Below are 25,106 nucleotides of genomic sequence, written 5' to 3' on the forward strand. Positions count from 1 at the left end.
GAAATTAATCTCGACATGATTCAAAAGGCATTTAAAAAATAAAGTATATCTGACAATCTAGGTAGATAGGTAGATGATTATATATATTTATGGGTCAAAGTAGCAATGATGATGAAGATGAAACTGAATTCGATGATGTGCCTGAAGATATAAGGGAAGATGAATATGACGAACTTTTTATGTTATCCGATAATGAAAATTTTAAATTCATAAGGTATGTCATTTCTTTCACCTAATTTTTGCAGACTCATCTTTTCCTTATTTATTAATCTATCATTTTTATATCCTCTATATCAGGACTTCTTAAACTTTTTTCATTCGTGATCCCTTTTTATCACTGAGATTTCTTTCTCGACCCCCAGGACCCCATACTATTTACGAAAATTTTGTCGGACCCCATAAGCATTGCGCAAATCTGACACACGCGTGTGTGAATAGTCATTAACTTTAATTTCTAATTTTAAGACATAGAACAATGTGAAAATTTTAAATAAGTAACAGACGAAATGACAGTGCCACGTGCAAAGCAAGTAAAATGAACGTTTCTATTATAAAAATAATGCGTCGAAATGTTTTCCTTTTTTCTTTGTCTGTATTGTCTATCTTTATATATTTTCAGATACATTGTGTAAAAATATTTGGTAATTGTAAAATTATTATAATAACTTAAAGAAATATCAAAACTGCTAAAATTTTTGGCGACCCTCTGCTGCAGGGGGGTCGCGACTCACAGTTTTAAGAAACGCTGCTGTATATAATACCGCATCCGTGAATTTCGATCTTCTTTCTTTTTTTTTTTTTTTTTGTATTAAAAGTACGCGTTATATTCCGGTGTATAAACACCGGAATATATGGTATTTAGTTTTAATATTTAGTTTTAATTTATGAATACAAAAATTACTTTTATTCAAGTTTTCGTTATTTATAGTATTTTATATACATTTTATATACATTTTTGTTTATTTTATAAATTACCTTAAAAATAGTCTAAATCCAAATAAATGGTATTTATGTATTTTACAAGTTTTGGAGAACGAGAGGCAAATGATCTTAGAGCGTTGGTGAAAGAAGTGCATGCCGAAAAAAACAGGTTTAAAAACTAGTGCTCTAAGACTTCGGCTCTCTGTACACAATTTTCAGAAATTTTACTTTTTAAGCTTATATAAAGAGCGTAAAGATACATTTTGTTTGGTTTCATTTTTTTTTAATCTATGATGAAAATGAAATAAAAATTTTAATTCCAAATAAAACGCATTTTTGTTAGTTAAAATTTGTTAGGGTGTTACAAGCATTAAAATGTACAAACCTGTTTTATAACAGATGAATTTGATTTATAAAATTTACGAATTTATTAAAAAAATAATTTATAAACCTAAAATTTATTTTATAAAGCGTAAACGTATTTTATAAACTTATAAAGTCGTTATAAACTTACAAAGTTATTTTAGAAAAAAAGTAAGTAAAAGTAAAAATTATTTTATTTATAAATTTTATAAGCTATCTATGTTATTCAAATTATTATTTTATTATATAATATTTTTTATTTTTTATTATTTATTAATTTTTCTTTTTTATCCATTTTATTTTCAAATTATTTAAATGATAATTCTTTATAAATTTTATAAATTACGTAATTTTATTAAAAAATTAAGGAAAAGTTTACGAGTTATTTTTAAAACTTAATATTAAAAATAGTTTAAATCATTAAATTTAGTATCTATATAATTTCCGAAATTTGTGAAATCTCTGGAAAAACAGAACTAAATAACTTCTACTTAACATTTACAACTTGATGAATTTTGTAAACACCTAATATTATGTACATTTAGTATGGTTTACTAATTCATCTTTTCTTGCAGGGTTAACATCAGTCTGGGTATCGACAGATGACACTGAAATAGCAGAAGTTGCATTAAGGTATGGTGCTCAAGTGCATTATAGAGATAAAAAGACTGCTAAGGACTGCAGTTCATCGCTCATCGGAGTTCAAGAGTTTCTGCTGAAACATCCAGGTAAGCAACCAACGTTTCTGATTTATTTTTCATATTTTCTTTACTACTGCTGCAAGTAATCATCCGAAATTAGAATTTCCTGACTTTTTGCATGCTAAGAAAACAATTCATAGAACTGTACTTGTTTGCAGTAGATTGAATGCACACAGGTCCGATAATAGATTTAAAAAATATTTTATCAAAAGAAATACTTGTGATAAGGTCGCATAGAGGTTCTTTGTATAGGATGAATGATTTCAGAATGCAATAGTACCTTTTTCAGTACATAGGTGAAACCCTTTCGAAATGAGGTGCTTTTGTTAATGAATCCGGTTGCAGCCTCAAAGTTCACTCCAAGGGCCAAAGGGGTAAAAAAGTATTTTCATCAGGGTCAAAAATACGGAAACCTTTGTTATGAACGAGTGAAGGAATCCCACCTCCTAGGCGTTCAGCGCAGGTAACGACAGTGAGCTATGTAAGGGTTTTTTTTCTGAGAACAGCGAGGACTTTCATTTTCCTGCTGGAGCTATGGGCATATTGGCCCGCTAGAACTATCACTCCTCGTGTGTAATACGATACAGCGTTCTTCCTGTTAACAAATTTCTGAAATTACGGAACTGAATGTATTCAAGTACCACATCGTCTGGATATGTACTTGTTAATGCGTTTATTTTATAAAAATTCATGTTATTGTTATAACTTGAGTTAGAAGTTCATTTCAACCCTGTATTACAACCCGGGATTTCGGCCACTACACCACACACTTCAGAGTTCTGGAACTTTCCACAAAAATAGTCGTACAACTCTCCACAGTATTACAGAGTACAGTCAGTAGTTAAACTTCAAACTACTAAGAACATGAAGCACAACACACTGCAAAGAGCATCTAAACAGCGAAGCTAAATCCGGATATATTTCAGTACTGTACTCACGTTGAACTAACAACAACAATTCAGAAAGCAATATTCTCTCCATTATTATATAGATCTCACCCTGCCCCGAGATATTTCTAGTATTTTCTGCTTCTCGAAATTGCTGGAGGGCATATTACAGCTATGTAGAACATCAATTATAGTTATTCAATTACAATATCCATTACAGTTTTACAGAGACCGGACCAAAATGTCGCCAAATGGTGACCAAGTCTGGCTATTTTTGGCGACTTCTCCCCAAATTTAGGTGACAAAAATTAATCACCAAAACCGCTGTCAGCTTGGCGACATCTCGTCAATTTAGGGAGTAGCCGTTTACTCGATGTTAAATAGACTTAACTCTGTATTCCCACTCTTTCGGCAAGCATCGTTTCTGTAGATTTTCATGTATATATATATAATTTGAACTTATATAATATATTATTCGAACTTTCATAAATACAGGGTGAGTCTAAATTGTTTTCATATAATAATAGGAGTGATAGTATCCATCCAGATGAGCAATAATTACCATGGAATATAGGTTTGCACTCCACTCTGAGAGGCAGAATATTCTGCGCGATGGATTGGATGTGGCGGACCTATGGCTTGGCCGCCTCGCCTACCGGACATCAACCCACTGGACCTTTTCTTCTGACAGCACATGAAATCGTTAAGTGTACGAGATGCCTATGGACTCTACTTAAGATGTCGCAGTGAGAGTCATTAACAATCTTTGTTAAAGACCAGATGGAATTTGATTTAGTAACTCACAGAGAAATAAGGCAGAAGTTAAATAGGAAAAGCTGGAAAAGCAGCAACAGAGATATTACTCTTCCTACAGATCACGAAGTTCATTATATCATCAAAGCCTTAGCAGACAAAAAAGCACCAGGTCCCGATGGCATAGATAATATCATTGTTAAAGAAATTCACAAAGAATTCCCAGGTTTGTTTCCAAAACTATGCAGAGCCTGTTGGCGACTCGACCACTTCCCTAGAAGCATGAAACTAGCCGAAATTGCACTCTTTGACAAGCAGGGCAAAGATCCATCAGACCCGGCATCTTATAGGCCTATAAGCTTACTGCCTTCAATCAATAAGATTTTAGAAAATGTAATTCTGCAACGCCTTAATTTCCACATGTGCAGGAACAAGTCTATAAACAAAAAACAATATGACTTCTGCGCAGGAAAGTCCACAGACAGTGCCTTAAAACAACTGCTAGATAACATAGAGCAGAACAAAGACAGCAATTTGGACACACTGGTTATTTCGTTGGACATCAAAGGGGCATTCGACTCGTTGTGGTGGCCAGACGTAGACGAATGCCTAGACCTCATCAAATGCCCAAAGGAAATCCTGAATATTATACGCAGCTACTTGCAGGATCGTTGAATACAGGTTACAACGGACAATGATGTATTCAAAGTCAAGTTGGAAAGAGGCTGTCCCCAGGGTTCCTGCTTGGGACCTACACTTTGGAATCTTGTAGGGAACACAGCCTTTGCGCTCTATGACCAACAGCAAGGAGTGGGTATCCAGGCGTACGCAGACGACTTTTTATTGGTCATTTCTGGTAGCACGGACATTAGGTTAAAGGCACAAAACGCAATCAATACTTTTGCAAGCTGTACAAATTAAATATCTCAGCAGATAAAACTAAACAACTGTTTATATTTAGGCATGGAGCGCGAAATAGAATTCCCAACATTAAGCTAAATGGAGTCTCTATAAAAAAGTTCACTGACCTTAAATATCTAGGTATTATATTTAACAATAGGCTTTCCTGGGTACCACATATTAAAGAGCTTAAGCAGAAAATAAATCAACTTAGTAATTCCATGGTTAGGACCTTATTGGGGCACTCCAATCACTATGCTCAAAAGCTGGTACAGAACAATCTCAGAAAAGATCGTATTATATGGGGCTGCCATGTGGGGAAGGAAGCTTACTGCCCATATGAGGAGGCAGCTTCTCACCATACAAAGAATGCAACTTTTGATCATATGCAAAGGTTACAGAACATCCCCAACTGTGGCACTGCAAGTGCTGGCGGGTATCCCTCCACTGGACCTTCTAGTGGAGAGAGAATCACTATTAGTAAGGACATTGCGCCTAGAAAATAACGTCTCTCTGTGGCAAAAGACATTCTACCATACAGACTATGAGAAGCGCAAGCCGATCATGCTTGGACACCCTGCTGATACTGATTTATCGTACACAATATACATGCAATACACGCCGCCAAATGAGAAGGCATTTGCTATTTATACAGATCGCTCAAAGACGGAGAAAGGCACAGGCTGCGCCTACTGTGTACTCCAATAAGGAGAAGTGGTTAAAACTTGGGAAAGACGACTGGCAGACAAAAATACCGTCTTTCAGGCAGAGCTTCTTGCATTAAAAGCAGCCATCAATTTGGCAAATTATCAATTAGGATTAAAGGTCAACATATATAGCGACTCTGCCTCAAGTTTGGAGTCCATCTGAGGGCACAAGAAAAGGAGTCCTTTGGTGCAAGATATTTAGAAAATTCTTCTAAGTATCCCACCAGATGACAAACCTATTCTGATCTGGGTTCCAACTCATGTGGGTATTACCGGCAACGAAGCGACGGACCTGCTTGCGAAATCTGCTGCCAATGACTCCAGTAGATTGGAAAACGCAGTAAGTGTTCCGCAGTCCTATTTAAAAAAAAAAAAAAAAAAACCACGCTCAATAGCCTTTTACAAGAATGGCAGAAAAAATGGGAAAGGGAAAGCACAGGAAGGAGAACCTACAAGTTCTTTCCGAAAGTCACGTGCTCAGTTAATACATACAGCGGAGCACAAACTCAATTCTACACTGGCCATGGTCCCTTCCCACATTATCTTAAGAGATTCGGCATACGAGCATCAGAATTGTGTGAATGTGGTGCGGTAGGTGATGCAGATCACTTCCTCTTCAACAGCCCACAAACCGATAAACTGCATTTAAAAATGCCAAGCAGTGAATACTGGCCGCAATGGGCGGAGAATACCTGCGGTAACAAGCAGACGAAAACTAAAATAGAGGAGGTAATCAGGCTATGCTCAGCAAGGTACTAAGAAATTTTCCCCCTCCCTTGAGAATTGTATCTTCGCAGCATAATTTTAATAGCAATTCAAAATACTACAATAACTGAATATCAACACTAGAAAAATAGCTCACCCCGTAGAATAATAACAGGACTGTAAGAGCAAAACTATTGTAATGTAAGCATATTACTATCCAGTTTGTATGTACTTGACAAAAATAATATTGTCAAGCAGTTTAAATGATATTGAAAATCCAGTCAATGTGTAAATGAATTACAAGTTTAACTTGATTATCTCAGTAAAAGTATTGTAAATATGAATTCATATAATGTTTAAATGTACTCATAGCTGTCATGATTTTATGTATCTATCATATGTAACTTGTACAAGACAATGATTGTAATCAACATATCTAATGATTGTAATCAACACAGGCCTTGTATGCCCATGTAATATTTATATGTATATTTTTACACGGAGGAAATTTTCCCTTCTGCCAGGATAACTATTAACACTGTAAGACTTTTACAACAAAGTCAGGTCAGTGGTTATCTCAGGCGGCGCTCAGTTAGAATCATTGTATGACAAAATTAACACAACAGAAATCTTCGAGAAAGCGCACCAGTCATTCATTCGCCGATGTGAACTGTGCAACAACACCCATGGTGGCCACTCTGAACACTTGCTATGAGTTCTTCTCTGATCAGTAAATCAACCAGATTATGAAGCTTTTGGTATCGTTCATTCGCTTTCTCAACACTGTAGTAAGTTCATGTTAGAATTCTAAGATTACTCTTTTCTGCTTCTCAGACTGGAGTGCGACTCTGTATGTTCCATGGCAATTATTGCTCATGTGGATGGGTACTATCACCCCTCTTATTTTGTAAAGGCAAATTAGGCTCAGTCCATATATTAAACTTTAAAAAATCGTTTAAAAAGAACAAATATATAATAGCGGTAAATTTAATCAGCCAAAGACTACTTTTTAGTAATAATGTTAATCTGTGTAACGGAAAAAAAAAAAAAAAAAAATCTGAAAGGCTTTTTTTTTAATTACGTCCTGAAGGTCTGCTTTTAAATTACGTCTTTTAAATTACGTAAGGAGTGTTTTTTTAACATTTTGTGTGGTACCATTATTTATTAAATATCATGTTCTTCGCACTTACCATAAAATTCAGTTCAAGAGCAATATCGCAAAATTATTTTAAATTGAGCATATCTTTAGAATTTCCGATACACAGTCTCACGTGCTGGAGATAAAAATGTTTTTTTCTGTACAACGTTGCCATTGCTCGCTTTGAAATCGTAGAGTTTGTTAATAAAAAATTCGTTAAAGTTTTATAAAATAAGAAATCGATAATAAAATAAATTTCAAATTCCAAATTTGGGCTTCCAGATGCCCATATTCGGTTGAAGATTACGTTATTCCAAACTGGATGTCTCAAGGTACCGTTGTTTTATCACAATGCAAGAAACATACATACATTTATGCAGATTCTTCACTATTTAATTTCTTCAAATATAATACAGGGCGATAATATTTGGTGGCAACAATATGAAAAGTGAAACGGACATTCAGAGTTATTCGACGCAAAATCGCAAAACGAAAACAATAGTCCCTCAGGGGACAAAGCCCCTTTAGACTAAAAAAAAAATTGAGAGCTAATTTTTTTCAAAATTAAATATAAAATTACTGCATAAATTCATCCATTTCAAACATGAAAGCATAGAATGTTTCCTATAGGGGCAAGGAAGTTAAAGTTTCGTTGCATAAGTGCGTAGTTCCGTCATCGGCTGAAAAGTCGATAATCTTTTATTTCTCGAATTATTTAATTTCACTTCCTCTTTAAAACATCGCAAAATTCTTCAGTAAATGATGAAATCTTTACTTATGTAATTTCCTCTGAAAAAATTTAAAAATAGCAGTTATGGAAAATTAAATGTGTGTCATTTCTTTTTAAATAGAACGTTCTTTTATTAGTTATTTTCTCGCAAATATTTCAGCTGAAAATTCCAGAGGGTTTTATACATACAGTGGATTAAAGCAAAATACGAACCTTAGTTTTTTACATTTCATAAATCAGTTCCAACGTAAGAAATAATTCACATAAAATAAAACAAAATAGCCTTTATAAAATCAATGTCTGAATATAGCTGGAGCTATTACAAACAAAAGGGAAAATAAAGAGAAAATAGGCTCTTACTAATTTAAATAAAAAAGTCTGATGTGGACGCCACATGACTTCCTTGTACGGCTATAAATTATGCATATTTTTTTGCTGCATTTCATTTAAGCTTTTTTCCTCGAATTTTGTTAGTGATATATTTTTCACTCAATTCATTCAGTTCTCATTTTACGGCAAGGCGAAAATACATAAAAACTCAAACATTTTCCTTAAAAATTCTACAATACAGAAAAACATAAAACACCAATAACAGTTTTAAAAAACAATTTTTACAATTAAAATTAAAGTTTCTACCCCAAAACAATCAATTCGGCCAACAGGCAAGAAGACTGGTTTTTCCGTGTACAAAATTGAAAATTTACTTTTGGTTCCACTTGGCAAGAAGAGACATTGGGCAGGTTGGTGCAGAAAGTGACTTAATTCTTTTTTTTTTTTTTAAGATCTTCAAATGTAAACAAATGGCAGCTTCGTTAGGCTTAGTATCACTGAATCAACTTTTAAATTATTGATAATTCTACAACTATTGCATGTAGATTAACTAAAGGCATAAAAGCTTAACTGGAACATAAGAACAACATAATTCAATCATTTTTAAAACAAAAAATGCACAATTTACCAACATATAAGAATTTAAAAAAATGAGCTCACCGAATACCTTTGGTACGGCCAATTGCAACCAAACAAGGAGTGCATAACTACATGAGATAACAGTCCCATATACAAAATTCAACGTTCTGAGGCTACTCGTTTTTGAGTTATGCGAGATACTTGCATATGTACGTACGTAAGAACGTACAGACGTCACGAAAAGGTCTCTTCTGAATCCATTTTAAATCCATTTTACAATCCGTTTTGGAAAAAAGAGTTTTTATTCTGTACGTACGTACATATGCCAAGCAAAAAACATCCTTCTAATGGATTCGAGAGCTGTCAAAATGGATATTTTCGTTGAAATATGATATCCGAAATTTTTCGCGATTACAATACTTGCTTTACTTCGTACAAGAAAGTAAAAATCAAACATTTAAATAATGAAAATTAATCTCAAATAAATATCGGACAGCTCATAATTTATTCATAATTTCTTATTTAAAATGCAAAAATTTTAGAACTTTTCCCGTGTTTCTTGTTTTCATCAATGATATGTTAGTTTAACTTGTTTTTGGCTTTCAAATGTTCATTTTGAATACAAAAGCAGTCTGGACAAACGCCTTTGGAAATTCATGAGCTTATAATAAAATATTTTAAAGGTGGGTTTGGAAATGAATAAGAGATACAACAAAAATAGTAAAAAATTACATACGTAAAATATTCAGTCATTCAACAGTATATGATGTAATCAATTGATTTAAGACAATAAAGAACATTGAAAATAAATCAAAATCAAACAGACCAAAGAGTTTACAGCTTATATCCAGAAGTAGCCGAGTGGTTAAGACCGCTGAATACTGGCAGTTCGACCCAGGCGAACGGAGTAGTTGTGTGTTTGATTTTCGTGATTTTTCCCATGTGTAACGTAAATACGAGTCAGTTTCCGTTAAAAAGTTCTCCACGAAGGCATCCATTCTCTTAGGCAAATAACCCTCGTGACTTTGACATATTCAAATAACCTAACCTAATCTGAAAAGTGTTGGATCGTAAGAGAAGCAAAGAAAAATCCAAAATTAAGGGCTTCCAAACTGGCTATAGCAAAAAAAGCAAACCCCGAAGCAATAAGAATTATTCTAATAACAAATAATTTCAATGGGCGAGTTTCTAGCGGAAGTAATCCTCTGTTACTGAGGTCAAGTGTTTGGAAACAATAAAATTTATAAAAATTTCATTAAAAAAAAAAGAAGCATTTCATTTTAAGAGACATTTTTTATGAGAGAATGCAAATTTAATGTCTTTCTCTTAGATGGAAAAGTATGTATTCGAAGAAGGCCAAATGAACAGTACAAAGAAACAAACTTTGAAATAGTTATTTAAAATATAGTGGCAGATCGAAAATGATATGGGAATCAATATCAGCCGCGTGATCATGTAACCTTCATATCACTGATGGAGAAATCATTGATGAAATAAACATTTACAAATTCTAAAAGAAAATGTTAAGGGTGCTCACAATTGAGTCAAATAATGTTTGTCACATGCCAAATAATATTTTTGAAATTATGTCAAACTGAGGTGGTTATGTAGATTATTAATTTCAGTCTTTCCACTTTAAATTGATTTAACTAGTGTCTTGTGATTTTCTAACCTTACTTTTCTTCATATAACCTTATGTAAATGCAATTAAATTTTAAAAAATTTGAAAAGTGTCTCTTCTGTGGGGGTAATATATATTTTTGTTTATTTTACTATTCTACTGCTTCTTCTTTCTTCTAAGTCCTTGAAAATTTCAAAGGCTTGTTATACTTTTGTCTTAGTGCATTATTAAGTGATGCTAAAATTGAAAACACGTGAGTCTCTAAATTTCTATCCAGAGGATTAAAACTAAGTCTTCACTTTGAATTTCATGCAGTTACTATCAGTCAACCAAAGAATCACACCACTTTGGCTTTTGATACTTTAATTGCTCTCACAATTCAAAAGAAGACATATGAAGTGCAAATAGTTGGGATAACGGCACATACATGGAAGCATCCAGTATCACAAAAACATAATCTAAATTGAAAGCAAGTTTACTCGCTACATAAAAAGCAATCATGCTCACGTAATCAAGTTCCAGACTTCCCTAATGTTCTCAGCTATAACACAGTGCCCACCATAGCAAATGCGAATGACAAAAAATTTTTGAGTAGTCAGACACTAAGTATTAAAATAATTTTTGAAATAAATTTTCAAATATAATTCTACACTATTTTTCATATTTACTTCCTTGTACGAAGTAAAAAGGAAGTATTGTAATCGCGAAAAGTTTCAGGCAGCATATTTCAACGAAAATATCCATTTTGACAGCTATCGAATGCAATGTAAAGATGTTTTTGCGTGACATCTATATGTAAGGACAGAATAAAAGACTCTTTTCCTCAAAAAAAAAAAAAAAAAAAAAAAAATTAAAACTGCTTTAAAATAAGTTCTGAAGAGAATTTGTCGTGGCGTCTATCTCGCATAACTTAAAAACGAGTAGCCTCAGAACGTTGAAATTTTGTATATAGGACTGCTATAACATGTACATGTGCACCTCTTATTTTCGTTGCAATCGGCCGCACCAAACGTATATAAATATATTTATATATATATCCACTCTGTTACCCGGCTCAGTGAGCTCAGTTTCTTTACTCTTATATGCTTGTAAATTGTACATTTTTTGCTTTAAAAATGATTGAATTATGTTGGTCTTATTTTCTGGTTAAGATTTTATGCCTTTTAGGAAATCTGCAAGCAATATTTATAGAATTATCAACAATTTAAAAGCTGTTTAATTGCGGTTAAGCCTAATTTTTAAATAACATGGCGGACATATTTGTTTACATTTGAAACAGCAGAATAGTAGATTTGTTGCCAATCTAGACAGACTAAGCTTCGAAACAAAAAAGATAACGCCTTCATTAATTACTGCGAATTAAATCCTGCTTAATTCATTTTGGAATTTATTCGAGGAAATAAGTGTTTAAGATTTACTTCGTAATTTTTAATATACATATTTTGAGTATTCATGTTTTTTTCTTTTTCGGGAACTGAGAACTAAATTAATTGAACGAGAAGTACTGAATCGTCTGAGAAAAACTGTTTCTTTTTTGTTTTGTTTGCTTAATTTCTTCTGTACATCGTTTTAGATGTATTGCAGTATTTGAATAGAACATGTGGCAACGATTAGAGAATTCTTCAAATGATATAAATGTATATGCATTCTGAGTTATAATATGGACGAAATATAAATCTGTTAAGTGAAGCTAGTGCCAGAGTGGCGCTATGATAAACAAATATAGTGAATTTTAATGAGTGCATTTATTCTATTGTGGTTTATGCGCTATCGACGAAGTAGATTTAATTAAATCTAATAAGTTTAAATGAAATGCAAGACAAAATGCGTATAATTTAATATGCGGTACAAGGAACTCGTGTGGTGTACACATCAGATTTGTTATTATGTTATTCACAGCAGTTCAGTTCCATTGCCTGCATTTTCAGATACATCAACGAATTCGTAGCATTGCAGTTTATTGGGAGTATTTCTAAGCTTCTTTACTACAGTTAAAATTATTTTGACGGCTATGTGTTTCGTTTGTTTAATTTGAGTAGTATTACATTATGCGATTACATTATTTAAAGGTAACATTTTATTAATATAAATATTTATTTCAGAAGTGTCCATCGTTGCCCTAGTCCAATGCACGTCTCCTTGTTTATTGCCTATGTATCTGGATAAAGCTTGCGAGATGATGCTCGAACAAAATTACGATTCAGTGTTCTCTGTAGTTAGACAACGAAAATTGCGGTGGAAGGAAATAGAACCAGGTAAGTTGTAAGGATCTTAAGTTTTACTAACGTTTATTTTATTTTAAATCTTTACTATCACTTCTTATTTTCTACTTCCGGCCAGAATTATAAGCGTGAAGGTTTTTATGCAAAGTTTGTCTGGCGAACGCCAAGTATTTAAGTGTGGCCTTTTTGCCAAGCGAGAGAGAGGAAGCAGTAAGTCAACGCAGGCCGCATACCTTAGAAGTTACGCAGTTGCTGTTCGCCTTCCAGGCCAGAGGTTTTAATCCTCTTGATAAATTAAACGTATTGTAGTGTTCACAGTCTCTGTGCTACATACGCTTCCTGTTATTATAAGGCCAATCTTCCACGTGTATTATTCTAAAGTTAAATTAGAGTTTAGTTTTATTTTTATACTTTTTTACGTTAGACCCCGAGTGGAGGGTCAGTGTATTCCGAAGTACGGAAGTTATTGTATATAGAGAAAAATAAAGGGTTTTGTATACCCTTCTTGTGTATCCTGTCTACTTACCACAATTAGTGAACATAGCTTTAGTAAGCTCTCTGTTCCGAGTCAGGTCCTTGTATGTTCCCGAAGAAGGTTAGAAGGAACATTGAACCTTATAGTGGCGCCCAACGAAGAAGAATAACCATGGCCGAGTTTCAAGAAGAACCTGTGCTGCCTGCAGAAACGGCTCAGAATCCAGAAATGCCAGCTGCCGCCCTGGAAGGATTCGGTTACATCGTCCAGACCATGCGCGCTTCGATGAAACCAGAAGCAACGTTTAATGGAAACTCACCGGTAGCCAGTTTTTTGGAAAAATTGGATGACCACTTCATGCTCTACCCCGTGCACGAGTTTCAAAAAGTTACCTTAGCTACCAGCGCTTTGAGGGGCCAAGCGCTTAACTGGTTCAAATGTATCGGCAGAAGTCTCTTGGGTCAAGCAGGAAGTCCCACCTATACTTACGAAAATTTCAAGACTGCCCTACTAAAAGCCTTCCCTGTTGTAAGGGATCGTGCGAAATTAGAAACGGAACTTTTTAGTATATATCAACAAAGAATCGAAAACCTCTCGAGCTTTATTTTAAGAAAAATTCACGTTTTCAAGCTCTTGTATGGAAACCGTCCGGATCCTGAAATAATTCAAGTGATTTTGCCGAGGTTACTACCCCAAGTGCAAGACTTTATTGAATTAAGAAATCCGACTACACTGGAAAAGTTATTTGAGCTAGCAATCCAGTTTGAAAGTAGAAGAACGGCGGACGTCGAAAGAAGACGCCAATATCAACAGCGAAACCAATTTGGTACGCCAAGACTACAGCAAACTCAAGCATACGGCTACGGAGAAAAAGCGAATCAGTGGGCAAGGAAACCCGAGCATTCAAAAACAGCCGGCGAACGTCGACAGTTCAATAGCAACCCAGGAAAAAAGTCTCAAGGCCAGGAGAAAAAGAAGGAAAGCACGGAAAGGAAAAATAATTTAAACTAAAACGGATTTCTGCTGACGAGAGGGTGCGGAAATCCGAAGGCCACGAAAACCCCTCTTCCTACAAGATAAATACAGTAATGGTGAAAAATTTGACTCTTCCGAAGATTGAAGTCTTGGTGAATAATATCCCGGCCACCGCACTCCTGGATACCGGCGCGCAGTGTTCCTGTGTGGCAGAAGTCTGTTTTAGAAAGTATTTTCGCAAATACCGCATATATAATGCGGATAATACGACAGTTTTAGCGGCGCAAGGAGAACAATGTAAGTGCGTAGGTAAAGTACCTTTGTATATCCGTATCAAGGACGAACAAGTAAAGGTGATGTTTTTTATAGTAAAGAATTTGCAAGTACATTTAATCTTAGGAATAGACTTTCTTTCAGACGCACAAGCTACACTGGATTTTAATGAAGCGTCCCTTAAGCTGACAATGAAACCAGTGCGTGTAGAAAAGCTTGAACCGCCGATGTTAAATCTTGACCACCTGCCTAATGACGAGCAAGATAGAATCCGACAAGTGGTAAGTGAATTTGCTTCGTTATTTAGTGATATTCCAGGATTTACTCAGGTTACTAACCATAGTATTGACACCGGAGATGCATTGCCAGTTCGTCAAAAACCATACCGGTATGATAAGAATAAGGAAAAAATTATAGAATGCCATATTACCGATATGCTACGTAAAAAGATCATAACGCCCATCTCAAGTAGTTATGCTAGCCCGGTGGTTTTATGTAAGAAAAATAATAATTATCCTTTGGAGCATCCAAAAAGGTGGAGATTCGCTATTGATTACCGTAAATTAAATTCCATAACGAAATATCCGGTATATCCGTTACCGATCATAGAAGAAATTTTAAGGAACATAAAATCAACCAAATTTATGACGACTTTAGACTTAACGACTGGTTATTTTCAAATAGGGGTGAGGCCTGAGGACGTGCCTAAGACTGCTTTTATAACCAAGTCTGGCACTTATGCATTTTTGCGTATGCCGTTTGGCCTTTCAGGCGCCCCGGCAACATTTCAGCGATGCATGGACATTGTGTTAAGACCTGTTCTTGGAAAGTCCACATTTATCTATTTAGACGATATCATTATTACTAGTGATAATCTCGACCAACATATACAGGATTTAAGACAGGTGTTTTCTTTATTAAATGAGGCCGGTCTAAAAGTTAATGTCGAAAAGTGCAAATTTGCAGCCCCTGAATTAAAATATTTAGGTTACAAAATATCGCAAAAAGGGATCGAGACAGATGAATCAAAAATAATCGCTGTACAAAAGTATCCGACTCCAAACACGGCAAAGAAGCTCTCTTCTTTTCTAGGACTTTGTTCATATTATAGGTCCTTTATAAAAGATTTTGCGGCTATCGCTGAGCCATTGTTAAAATTAAAAAGGAAAAAGGCAAGATTCTCGTGGACGGCCGAAGCCAATAGTGCTTTCGAAAAATTAAAACAAGCATTAACGCAAGCCCCTGTGTTGAAATTTCCTGAAAAGGATGAAAATTTAGAAATTTCAGCAGATGCTTCGGATTATGCGGTAGGAGCGGTACTTTCGCAAAATCAGCAGCCCGTGGCATTTTTTAGCCGAACTTTAAATCAAACACAAAGAAACTATTCCGCGACCGAGAGAGAGGCATTTGCAGTTCTGTTAGCAGTGCAAAAGTTCCGAGTCTATTTTGGAAAGGCGCCGATAACAGTATACTCTGATCATGCGGCGGTAACTAGATTGTACTCAGGGAAAAATTTATCCCCAAGGTTAATAAGATGGGCACTCAAGCTGCAAGAATATAATCTGGTAATCAAGCATACCCCCGGAAAGGAAAATATCGTAGCAGATGCCCTATCACGAATTAAATTAGACGAACAGGGTAATACCGTAAAAGTTGCAATGCTTACAGCGTGTACAATAAATTCCCGAGAAACTGTAATAGCAGAACTGGGTAAGGATCCTGAGTTTGGAAGTATTTATGAGTATTTGAAGGATCCTGAAAATTTTAGCCACCAAGGTATTGTGGCGATAAGAAATAGGGCGGCCCATTACGAACTAATAGATGGTCTATTATTCTACACAAAAACTACGAATTCCAACAACGAATTTCGACCTGTTATCCCAGCTAGTCTTAGATTAAATATCCTGCATGAGCTCCATGACAGCCCTTTAGCTTCTCATGCTGGTGTTCGAAAAACTATCCAACGCGTACGCGAGGCAGTCTACTTTCCTGAACTGCAAAAGTTAACAAGGGCGTATGTCCAGTCCTGCCCAACATGATAAGCCGTTAATTATATTAATTTCCGCCCGGCCGGGTTTCTAAATAGTATTAAATCCGAATTTCCAAATGAAATAATTGGCATCGATTTATTGGGCCCTTTCCCAAAAAGTCAGTTAAATAAAAGTCGGTATCTCCTTGTTATGGTTGATCATTTTAGTAAATGGACCGAAATTGTTCCCTTAAAACGAGCCTCCGCGAAATTGGTTACCGATTCTATTTTAAATAAATATATTTTAAAATACGGGGCGCCCCTAAAAGTTATATCGGATAATGGTCCTCAATTTGTAAGTAATATATTTGAAGACATGTGCCAAAAACTGGGCATACGTCATTTAAAAATGGTCCCGTATCGGCCGCAATCAAATATAGCGGAACGGGTCAACAGAAATATAGTGAAAATTATCCGTAGTTATGTTAAAAATTTTCATAAAAGCTGGGATAACTATGTCAATGAATTTGCCTTCGCCCTTAGGACCGCAAAACATGATACAACGGGCAAAACTCCTGCTGAGTTTTTTCTAGGCAGAAAGATTATAACACCGTTAGATAAACTATTTTATGTGCAACAAAGAGCCCCAGAATTTAAAATGGGTGATATAGAAAAACTAATAAAAGAAGCAAAAAAGAATACGGAAGTAGCACAAAGAAAACAGAAATTATATTATGATTTGAAACGACGGGGAGTAACTTATAAAGTAGGGGATGAAGTTTTAAAAATTAAGCATTCACTTTCTTCAGCACCAGAAGATAAGACTGCCAAATTTTTTCCACGATTTGAAGGACCATATGTTATAGAAAAAATAACTCACGCTGTTGTAGTTTTAAAAGCCAGAAATGGTGAAACCTGTTCCGCAAACATTGATCAAATCAAGCCCTACTTCGATCGCAATAAAATGCAAATCTTTTCAGATCTTTTGCAGGATCCGGCACGGCAGACACCGCAGGTACAAGTTCCAGAGGTGAAAAAACGACAAGTACAAGGGCAAGCCAATGGGAGACAGAAGCAAGTGAAGAGAAAATTGCCCCGAGGAAAAATGGAAGGTAACAAGAAAAAGAAGCCGTTCCACCGTCCAGAAAACAGAGTTCACGAACACCCCCAGAATGAAGAAGGGAGAAGGACGACGTATGTGAAGAGGACCAGGAGAAATGACGGCAACTATAACCCGGCTTTAAAACGGAAGATCTACTCATCCGACAGAACTCTCCGCAGCAAAAGTCGCCGAACTGCGGAAGGGCCATCAGCGGCGGAGGAAAAAGTACAAGAAAAATTTGAACGGCCAACAACGAGGTCCAAGCAGGATCACGACAGAAGTTTCCCTGTTCCGCCCAGACCAGCTGCCATCAAACGGCAAAGACCACAAGCAGAGGAGAAAAGGAAAGTATTCAAGGGTGGCCGTACTGGTGAAAAAAGGAAGCTTCCAGAGGAAAGCACTGAAGGGCGAGCCCGTACAAGAAGGAGGATAAACCAAGCTACTATTTGCAGTACCTTTAAAGACTGGGCCCAGAAAAGGATGTCCGAATATTACAAAGATAAGTAAAATTTTATGTTACTTTGCAAACTTAAGTTAATCTTTCATTCTTACTGCAAGTGGCAGATTTCAAGAAGTTTTACCTCATGCGAGGTCTACCTTTATCGCCAAAAGGGCGAGAAATGAGTTGTGACCGATTTTCTTATTATGTTTTTCAATTACTCGTGCGTAAAACTAAAGTTGATGTGTAATAGCGTTGTGTAAAGACTTAAATATTGTAAAAAGTTATTGTATAAATTTTATTTAAAACATTCTAGCAAGAAAGAAGTTTTAGTCTGAAAGACTTTTTGAAATGTAGTATTATTTCAATGTAGAAAGAATTGGCACTTGCTTTGAAAAGAATAGAAGTTAACAATATACTACTAATGTATGTTTTCAAATGTGTAAAATTAACGGCATGTTGATATGTTCTTATATACATGTGAACTGTTATTTTAAATGTTAAGAAATACCGTGATATGGTAAAAGTGAAAGTAATGTTAAAAATTTGTTATTCGTGTGACTGTAAATTTTAAATCATGGCGAATATGTGGTAAAGGTTGAATGATGTAGTTAGGCTCTCTGACGCTACACTTTAGAGTTAGCCACTTTTAGAATAGTACCTCAGGGTTTAGAGTTGAAAGTAGGGTGTGTTAAGAGGTCTCGTTATGTTGAATTTTAACACGTTAGTGTTTTGATTGTAGGAGGAAGTGTGGCACACGTAGACAGAAACACATTCGTGTTTGGTGTTCTTTTACAACACATGTCAGAGAGCACGGGGAGAGATAATTAAAATAGTCATGAATGAAATAAGAATGTTAAGAGAAGTATATTCTATATGTTATTTGCAATGTCATTGTGTAACATTTCATTAAACTAGTTTTCCTTCCAGATCTCTGGAAGGAACCAGATTTGAATAAAGCTCCTGTTTAGATGCAGTACAAATGGAAAAAAGATTGTTGTATATCCTGGGAGCTGCTATTGTAACAAATTTCTTTCTTTTAAATTTTCTAGTTTCTAGCGAAGTTGTGTTTGTAAAAGGTTGGCCTCGCGTTAGATTCTAGAGCTAAAAGCTTTCAACAAGGTCGTTTTAGACCTCAGTTTCAAACTAATTAACTCTGGCGGGAAGTATGTAAGGATCTTAAGTTTTACTAACGTTTATTTTATTTTAAATCTTTACTATCACTTCTTATTTTCTTCTTCCGGCCAGAATTATAAGCGTGAAGGTTTTTATGCAAAGTTTGTCTGGCGAACGCCAAGTATTTAAGTGTGGCCTTTTTGCCAAGCGAGAGAGAGGAAGCAGTAAGTCAACGCAGGCCGCTTACCTTAGAAGTTACGCAGTTGCTGTTCGCCTTCCAGGCCAGAGGTTTTAATCCTCTTGATAAATTAAACGTATTGTAGTGTTCACAGTCTCTGTGCTACATACGCTTCCTGTTATTATAAGGCCAATCTTCCACGTGTATTATTCTAAAGTTAAATTATAGTTTAGTTTTATTTTTATACTTTTTTACGTTAGACCCCGAGTGGAGGGTCAGTGTATTCCGAAGTACGGAAGTTATTGTATATAGAGAAAAATAAAGGGTTTTGTATACCCTTCGTCTGTATCCTGTCTACTTACCACAATTAGTGAACATAGCTTTAGTAAGCTCTCTGTTCCGAGTCAGGTCCTTGTATGTTCCCGAAGAAGGTTAGAAGGAACATTGAACCTGATAAAGTTACACTTCAAATGCAACAATACTGTGAATCCTCTAGTGGGAGCAAAATTACGGCAAACGATCACATCTGAACTCAATGGGCGTTTCTGAGAACATAAATAAACAAAGGTAATTATACTATTACAGTCTAAGACTGTATGGCCACGCTTCAGATATTCGATCGGGACAACGCATCTCCAAGCAAGACAGTTCGCACCTCCAAGCAAGACCACTTTTCTAATTCGAAGAAGACCTTCAATTTCATTTACACTCACTTCCAAAAGTTAAGCACGAAGATGTAAAAGGGAAAAAAATCAACAAATACTGCTTTGAGTAACACAAGATTCGGCAGGAAAGTAGTATATATATTTATGCATAAAACATAATTAATAATTATATACAGAAATGAAAACAATATTAAATTTTTGTAAGTTATCAGATAATGACATACTGGAGACTTAAGCAGAATTGTGTACAAAGTGAAAATAAACAGCATAAAATGAAGAAAAAAGGACATTAATAGAGTATGTGATCCCTCTCATCTGTATACAAAGTTTACACCTTGTGACCATGCTTTCAATTAGGTGGTCAACCACCGCAGAATTAAGCAATGGCCATTCTTCTTGTAGAGCTGTTTCCAGCTCAATAAGAGTGGCTGGAGGTAGGAAACGGGAAGATACAGCACGGCCGAGAGCATCTCAAAGATTTTCAATGGGATTAAGGTCGGGCGAATATGCTGGCCACGTCATACGCGCAAACCCTTCACTTTCCAGGTAGTCATCGACAATGTCAGCTCTATGGGGACGAGCGTTATCGTCCATTAAACCAAAAGTAGGGCCAACTGCTGCAGCGAACAATCTCAAAATGGGTTCTAGGACTTCCTCTCGATACTGGACAGCCGTCAAAGAACCCCGTTTAAAGATGTGCACGTCGGGTGCGGTATCCTAATGAAATCCCTGCCCACACCATAATGCTCCCGCCTCGGAATGCGTGATGTTCGGTGATGTTTTGGGACTGATCGCGTGTTCGTTGTTCACGCCATATTCTTATTCACTTGTCATCTGGCTCCGTAGTAAATTTTGACTCATTAGTAAACATGACATTGCCCCAGTCAGACACATTCCAATTGATATGTTCCCGGCACCACTGTAAACGTGCTCCTCTTGATTGGACATATAGAGGATGGATCACAACCTCGAGGTACCCGAACGTACAGTCCACTCATATTAATCTTCAGCGTACAGTAGCTGCAGATATCGCCTTACCAATGGGCGCTGTAACCATAGATGTCACGCGAGTGGAGGTCGCTCTGCGATTCCGCCTGGCCACAATAGCAATATATCGATCTTCCGCGGGGGTTGTAACCCTTGGGCAACCGGCTGAGGGCCTTCGGACAACTGTCTGTGTGGTTTGAAATTGTTTCCATAAAAGTGAAATTACAGAATGATGAACACCAATGAAAACAGCAACATCTGTGATCGACTGTCCTGCTTCAATGCGCTAAACGCCTTCTATCAGCACTTACAATCAACTTCTATAACCCTTCATAAAGCTGGCTTCTTATAAGACTGCCGTTTTGCATATTTCTTGACATGAAAGCGCTGTTGGCTGTTACCTAACATATTTGCATACTTCCATCTACCTCTGCAGCGAATTGCATCCTCTTCAATTCTGATTGGCTTCCGGAAATTAGCATTTTACTCTCCGTGCTTAACTTTTGGAAGTGAGTGTATTAAAGCAATCACCAAAGTCTTTAATTTCTACATCAACCTAAAAATTTGGAGTAGCCTTTCCAAGTAGTGGTCTTGCTTGGAGGGGCCATGTAAAATATCTAGCCATTTTAATCTGCGCCTGCGAACTTACTCTACAGTCTGTCTATTATAAGAATAGCTCTCGCCAGTTAGTCTGCAACTCTCGTTTGCCATAAAAACGAGCTTTGCCCCATTTTCCGTATAGGTGTCTTGAAGATTTAATTTTCAGTTTGCCATCTTGGCGCATTTAAAGATGAATTGACAATCCTTGGTTCGTCCTTGTTTGAAATATACTACCCATGTTGCTAGAGCAACAACCACCCGCCAGGCATTGTGGCTAGAGCTGTCTTCTCGTAGACAAATAGTAACTACTTGCACAACTGCTGCTAGACAACTATTGCTATCTGCCTACACTCTGGAGATAAAATATTCCCTCCACAATAATTACTTTTCAAATGTTGATGTTATATTCTTTCTTTTTTGGATTCACCTATATGCATGGGAAGACGAAGGACTCAGATGTTTTAACCCTTGTAGCTGTTCCTTGTTCCACCTGGAAGCCGCGATTATCCTGCGAATAAACACGACGTGTTCCGGCTTTCTTATGTAATATTGATGCGACACGTTCGCCTGCTGCCATTTTTATACTCCTCATGGGGGGTGACCATTTAAGAAAAACGCATTTCTGAGGGGCGGCCTACAACCTGAGAATGAATATAAGGTTCCTAAGGTGAATATTTCCATCTCTCCTTCCTTTTAGTTACCTCCCGCTTGGAAAGTGTAGGCTCCTGCATATAGTCAAAAATAGTGGGAATATAGTGCTTAGTCTGTTTCAGTGATTGTGGTTTACATGGCATAGGCTTTTATCCTTGGCGTACATTTTGAAACTTTAGAGGATCTTTATCCTTCGGTTGTGAAGCATGGATAATCATGGATACTGAATCTGCAAACACAGGTGCATAACAAATCAGGAAATGTATTTGAATACCTTTTATAACAGAAAATAAAACTTTTTTTTTTCAACAAGAAAACTATAGAAAATCATTAATAGCATCCTTATCTCAGCGGGATACAGCCTATTACTTTAAAATAGAAACTTCACTGTCATTTTCTATCGCTTGACCTGCCTTGTAACAATGGGAACGACAGCTGCAGCAGATAGTTTTGTGTCGTCCAATATTTTTCACCACTCCATTTCCGTTCAAGGAATTTAACTTCACGAATTCTCACGAATATGGCTGGCTTGAATTAAGTGTCAAATCAGACGGAGAATGATGAAGCTGTCGATTGATGAAGACATACGTTACAATAAATGAGAAGTGTTGACAACAGCCTTGAGGTGCCTATTTTAAAGAAATGGGCTATAGGACCAGTTGCGAAGAACAGACTTTGAATGAAACATCGCATTCCTGAACTGTTTATATCCTTTTCTATGGGAGTGGAGATTCTGCTGGTAACGTAACCCAGATTATTCTTCAAACGGTTCCAGTGATAGCTCAGGACATGAAATGTTTCCCGAAGCATTTATTAATCAAAGAAGCAGAATAAATTTTGGAGGATGAAGTTTAAGAAATCTCAGTTATTTTATTAGATGAAGCTCTAAATTCTGAAACCAATTAAAAGAATTCATTCGTAATCTGGCAAATAATAACGTTTTGGTTTATATTATAAAGTTAAAATTGTTTTACAGGAAAAAAAAATATTAACCAAAAGTCAAAATCAAATAAGTTAATTCTATTGGATGAATATTTTAGTAAATAGTAAGTTTTCGAAGTTAAGCTATATATATAAAGAAGAAAATATGTTTGCTTGTCCTCTAATAACTCAGACTCTACTATAGCTATCGTCGCCAAACTTTTAGCGATTCTTTTCTGGTTCCTGAAAAAAACCGACGTCTACTTAAAAATAAAGAGCTAAAATCAGAAGAGATGAAAATCTACTTTATTTTGAAAGTTGTTGCCACTGCTCGCTTTCAAATCCTTGAGTTTGTTATAAAAAATTTCAAAGTTTTGCGATGAAATAAAAATAGCGCTGTCAAACATTAAGTATATTATTCACGATTCCAAAAAATTCGTGGGACCGATTTCGACTATTCCCATCTCCTTATGACTTTAATCAGCCGAAATATTAATTAAAAACTCTGAAAGCGCTTATTTTCGCACTCATTGTTCCGAGTGACAACAGTCTCGAGTGTTGGAGATAAAAATGCTTTATTTTCGAAAAGTGGTGCTACTTCTCGTTTTCAAATCGTAGAGTTTGTTAATAAAAAATTTGTAAGTTTTACAAAATCTATACATATAAAGAAGAGTGTCTGTGTGTTTGTTTGTTCGAGTTATTGATTTCTGAACAATTATGATTAATTTTTTGCCGCATTTAATCGACTAAAATTGAACATGGTGAAATATTAGAAGAAACTTGAGCTTTTATGACCATTTGATTATAAAGACGAAAATCATTAAAAACTGTGTGATATTGTTGCTGATATAATGAGAGAGAATTAGTTTACTTTTTTAAGGAAATTTTTTATGTAGGTTCCATATCGCATGAGATTGAAAAATGTAGGACTATGAATCGTAATTTTTGCATCGTTATTAGGTAAGGATTAAGAGGTATCGTTCTCTCTGTTGTTAGATACATTACCCTCAATCTAACTTGACTGGCATCAAGTACTTCCGCTAGTATATATATATATTAAATATATAATTTATTTCCTAAACAGTATTGATTAATTAATTATATTATCTCCTAAGGTTAATTAAAGTAGAATTATTTTAAAAGAGTGAATCCATACTGGTAAGTTATATTTTGAAAGATGTTTTGAAGTAATTTGAAAGCAAAATGTTAATAATGTTTTAACGGGGACTGGAGTTAAATCATCATGAAGAATAAAATTTCAATTGTAAAAGGAAAAATTAAAAACATGTAATCATTTTCATTGATCGGAAATTAGTTGACTTTTCAAGGGGAACAAACCAACTCTTGTTCAATGAACAATAATTGATAAAAATACGTAAATACGAAAGTGTTTCGTCTTTACTCAGTTATAAGTTAAAGCCAAACCGGCAATTCTAGTCAGGCCAAATATTTCAGCGAATAGAAGGGATTATGAACCAATGCTGATACTCAAAGAACTTATTCTTATGAAGCATTTTAGTCAATTCAATTTGGAGTGAAAAGCAATTACTGTAGAGAAATCCTAATTAACCCGAGTAACCGTCCCCGACACTTTCATGTTTATGCATTTGAGTTCTACATTATTTGTAAAAATTAAACATTGGAAATTGTCATTATGAAATCGAATTCAAAGTAAAGTTGAAATAAACATAGAAGGTTACAAAATAAGATAAATAATGCAAACTTTGTAAAAACAAATCAAAGACAATATAAAAATAATATATAATAAGAACAGTGAATGTACATGAAGATATAAAGGCCAGAAAAGGTATTAAGTAACTTACATTCTTTCTAGTGGGGGAGTTGGCAAAGTGTTCTCTTCGTGTCTGACTCATAAGTGTAGGGTGTCCGAAAATTCTTAACGGCAGTGGGAGCTTTGAATAATATCAGTCGGTAAGACTTGGGTGAAGTAATTTATGGTAGTGGGTGGGACTTGGAATTCTTGAGGGATGTATTATGTGGAGTTCTTATTTGAGTGAGACTGTCTGTTAAGATTTTTTTGAAAATACTAGTGAATGGAAATTAATTAATTTCTGGCTAATTGTCGTGTCGCAATGATTAAGAATTTAAGAAAGGAAAAAGGAATTTTCGCTGTCCAAGAGCTATTAGACAGACTAAAGTCATGTATATGTAATGTAAATCTTTTAGCTGCGTTTTCT

At 35.5% G+C, this 25,106-nt stretch overlaps 1 protein-coding gene across 1 annotated transcript in view; it reads left to right on the forward strand.

Annotated features, from left to right (window-relative positions):
• Csas (CMP-sialic acid synthase) overlaps positions 1–25,106 on the forward strand; it is a 57,524-nt gene that overhangs the window by 11,880 nt on the left and 20,538 nt on the right. Inside the window, exons 2-3 of the mRNA XM_085814056.1 lie at positions 1,860–2,012; positions 12,438–12,590. Coding sequence (XP_085670182.1) covers positions 1,860–2,012; positions 12,438–12,590 — 306 coding nt within the window. The remainder of the gene's footprint in view (positions 1–1,859; positions 2,013–12,437; positions 12,591–25,106) is intronic.

The sequence above is a fragment of the Stegodyphus dumicola genome, chromosome 3 (assembly GCF_044657685.1).
Source record: "Stegodyphus dumicola isolate Sdum_Otavi_A_Nest chromosome 3, ASM4465768v1".
Lineage (NCBI taxonomy): Eukaryota > Metazoa > Arthropoda > Arachnida > Araneae > Eresidae > Stegodyphus > Stegodyphus dumicola.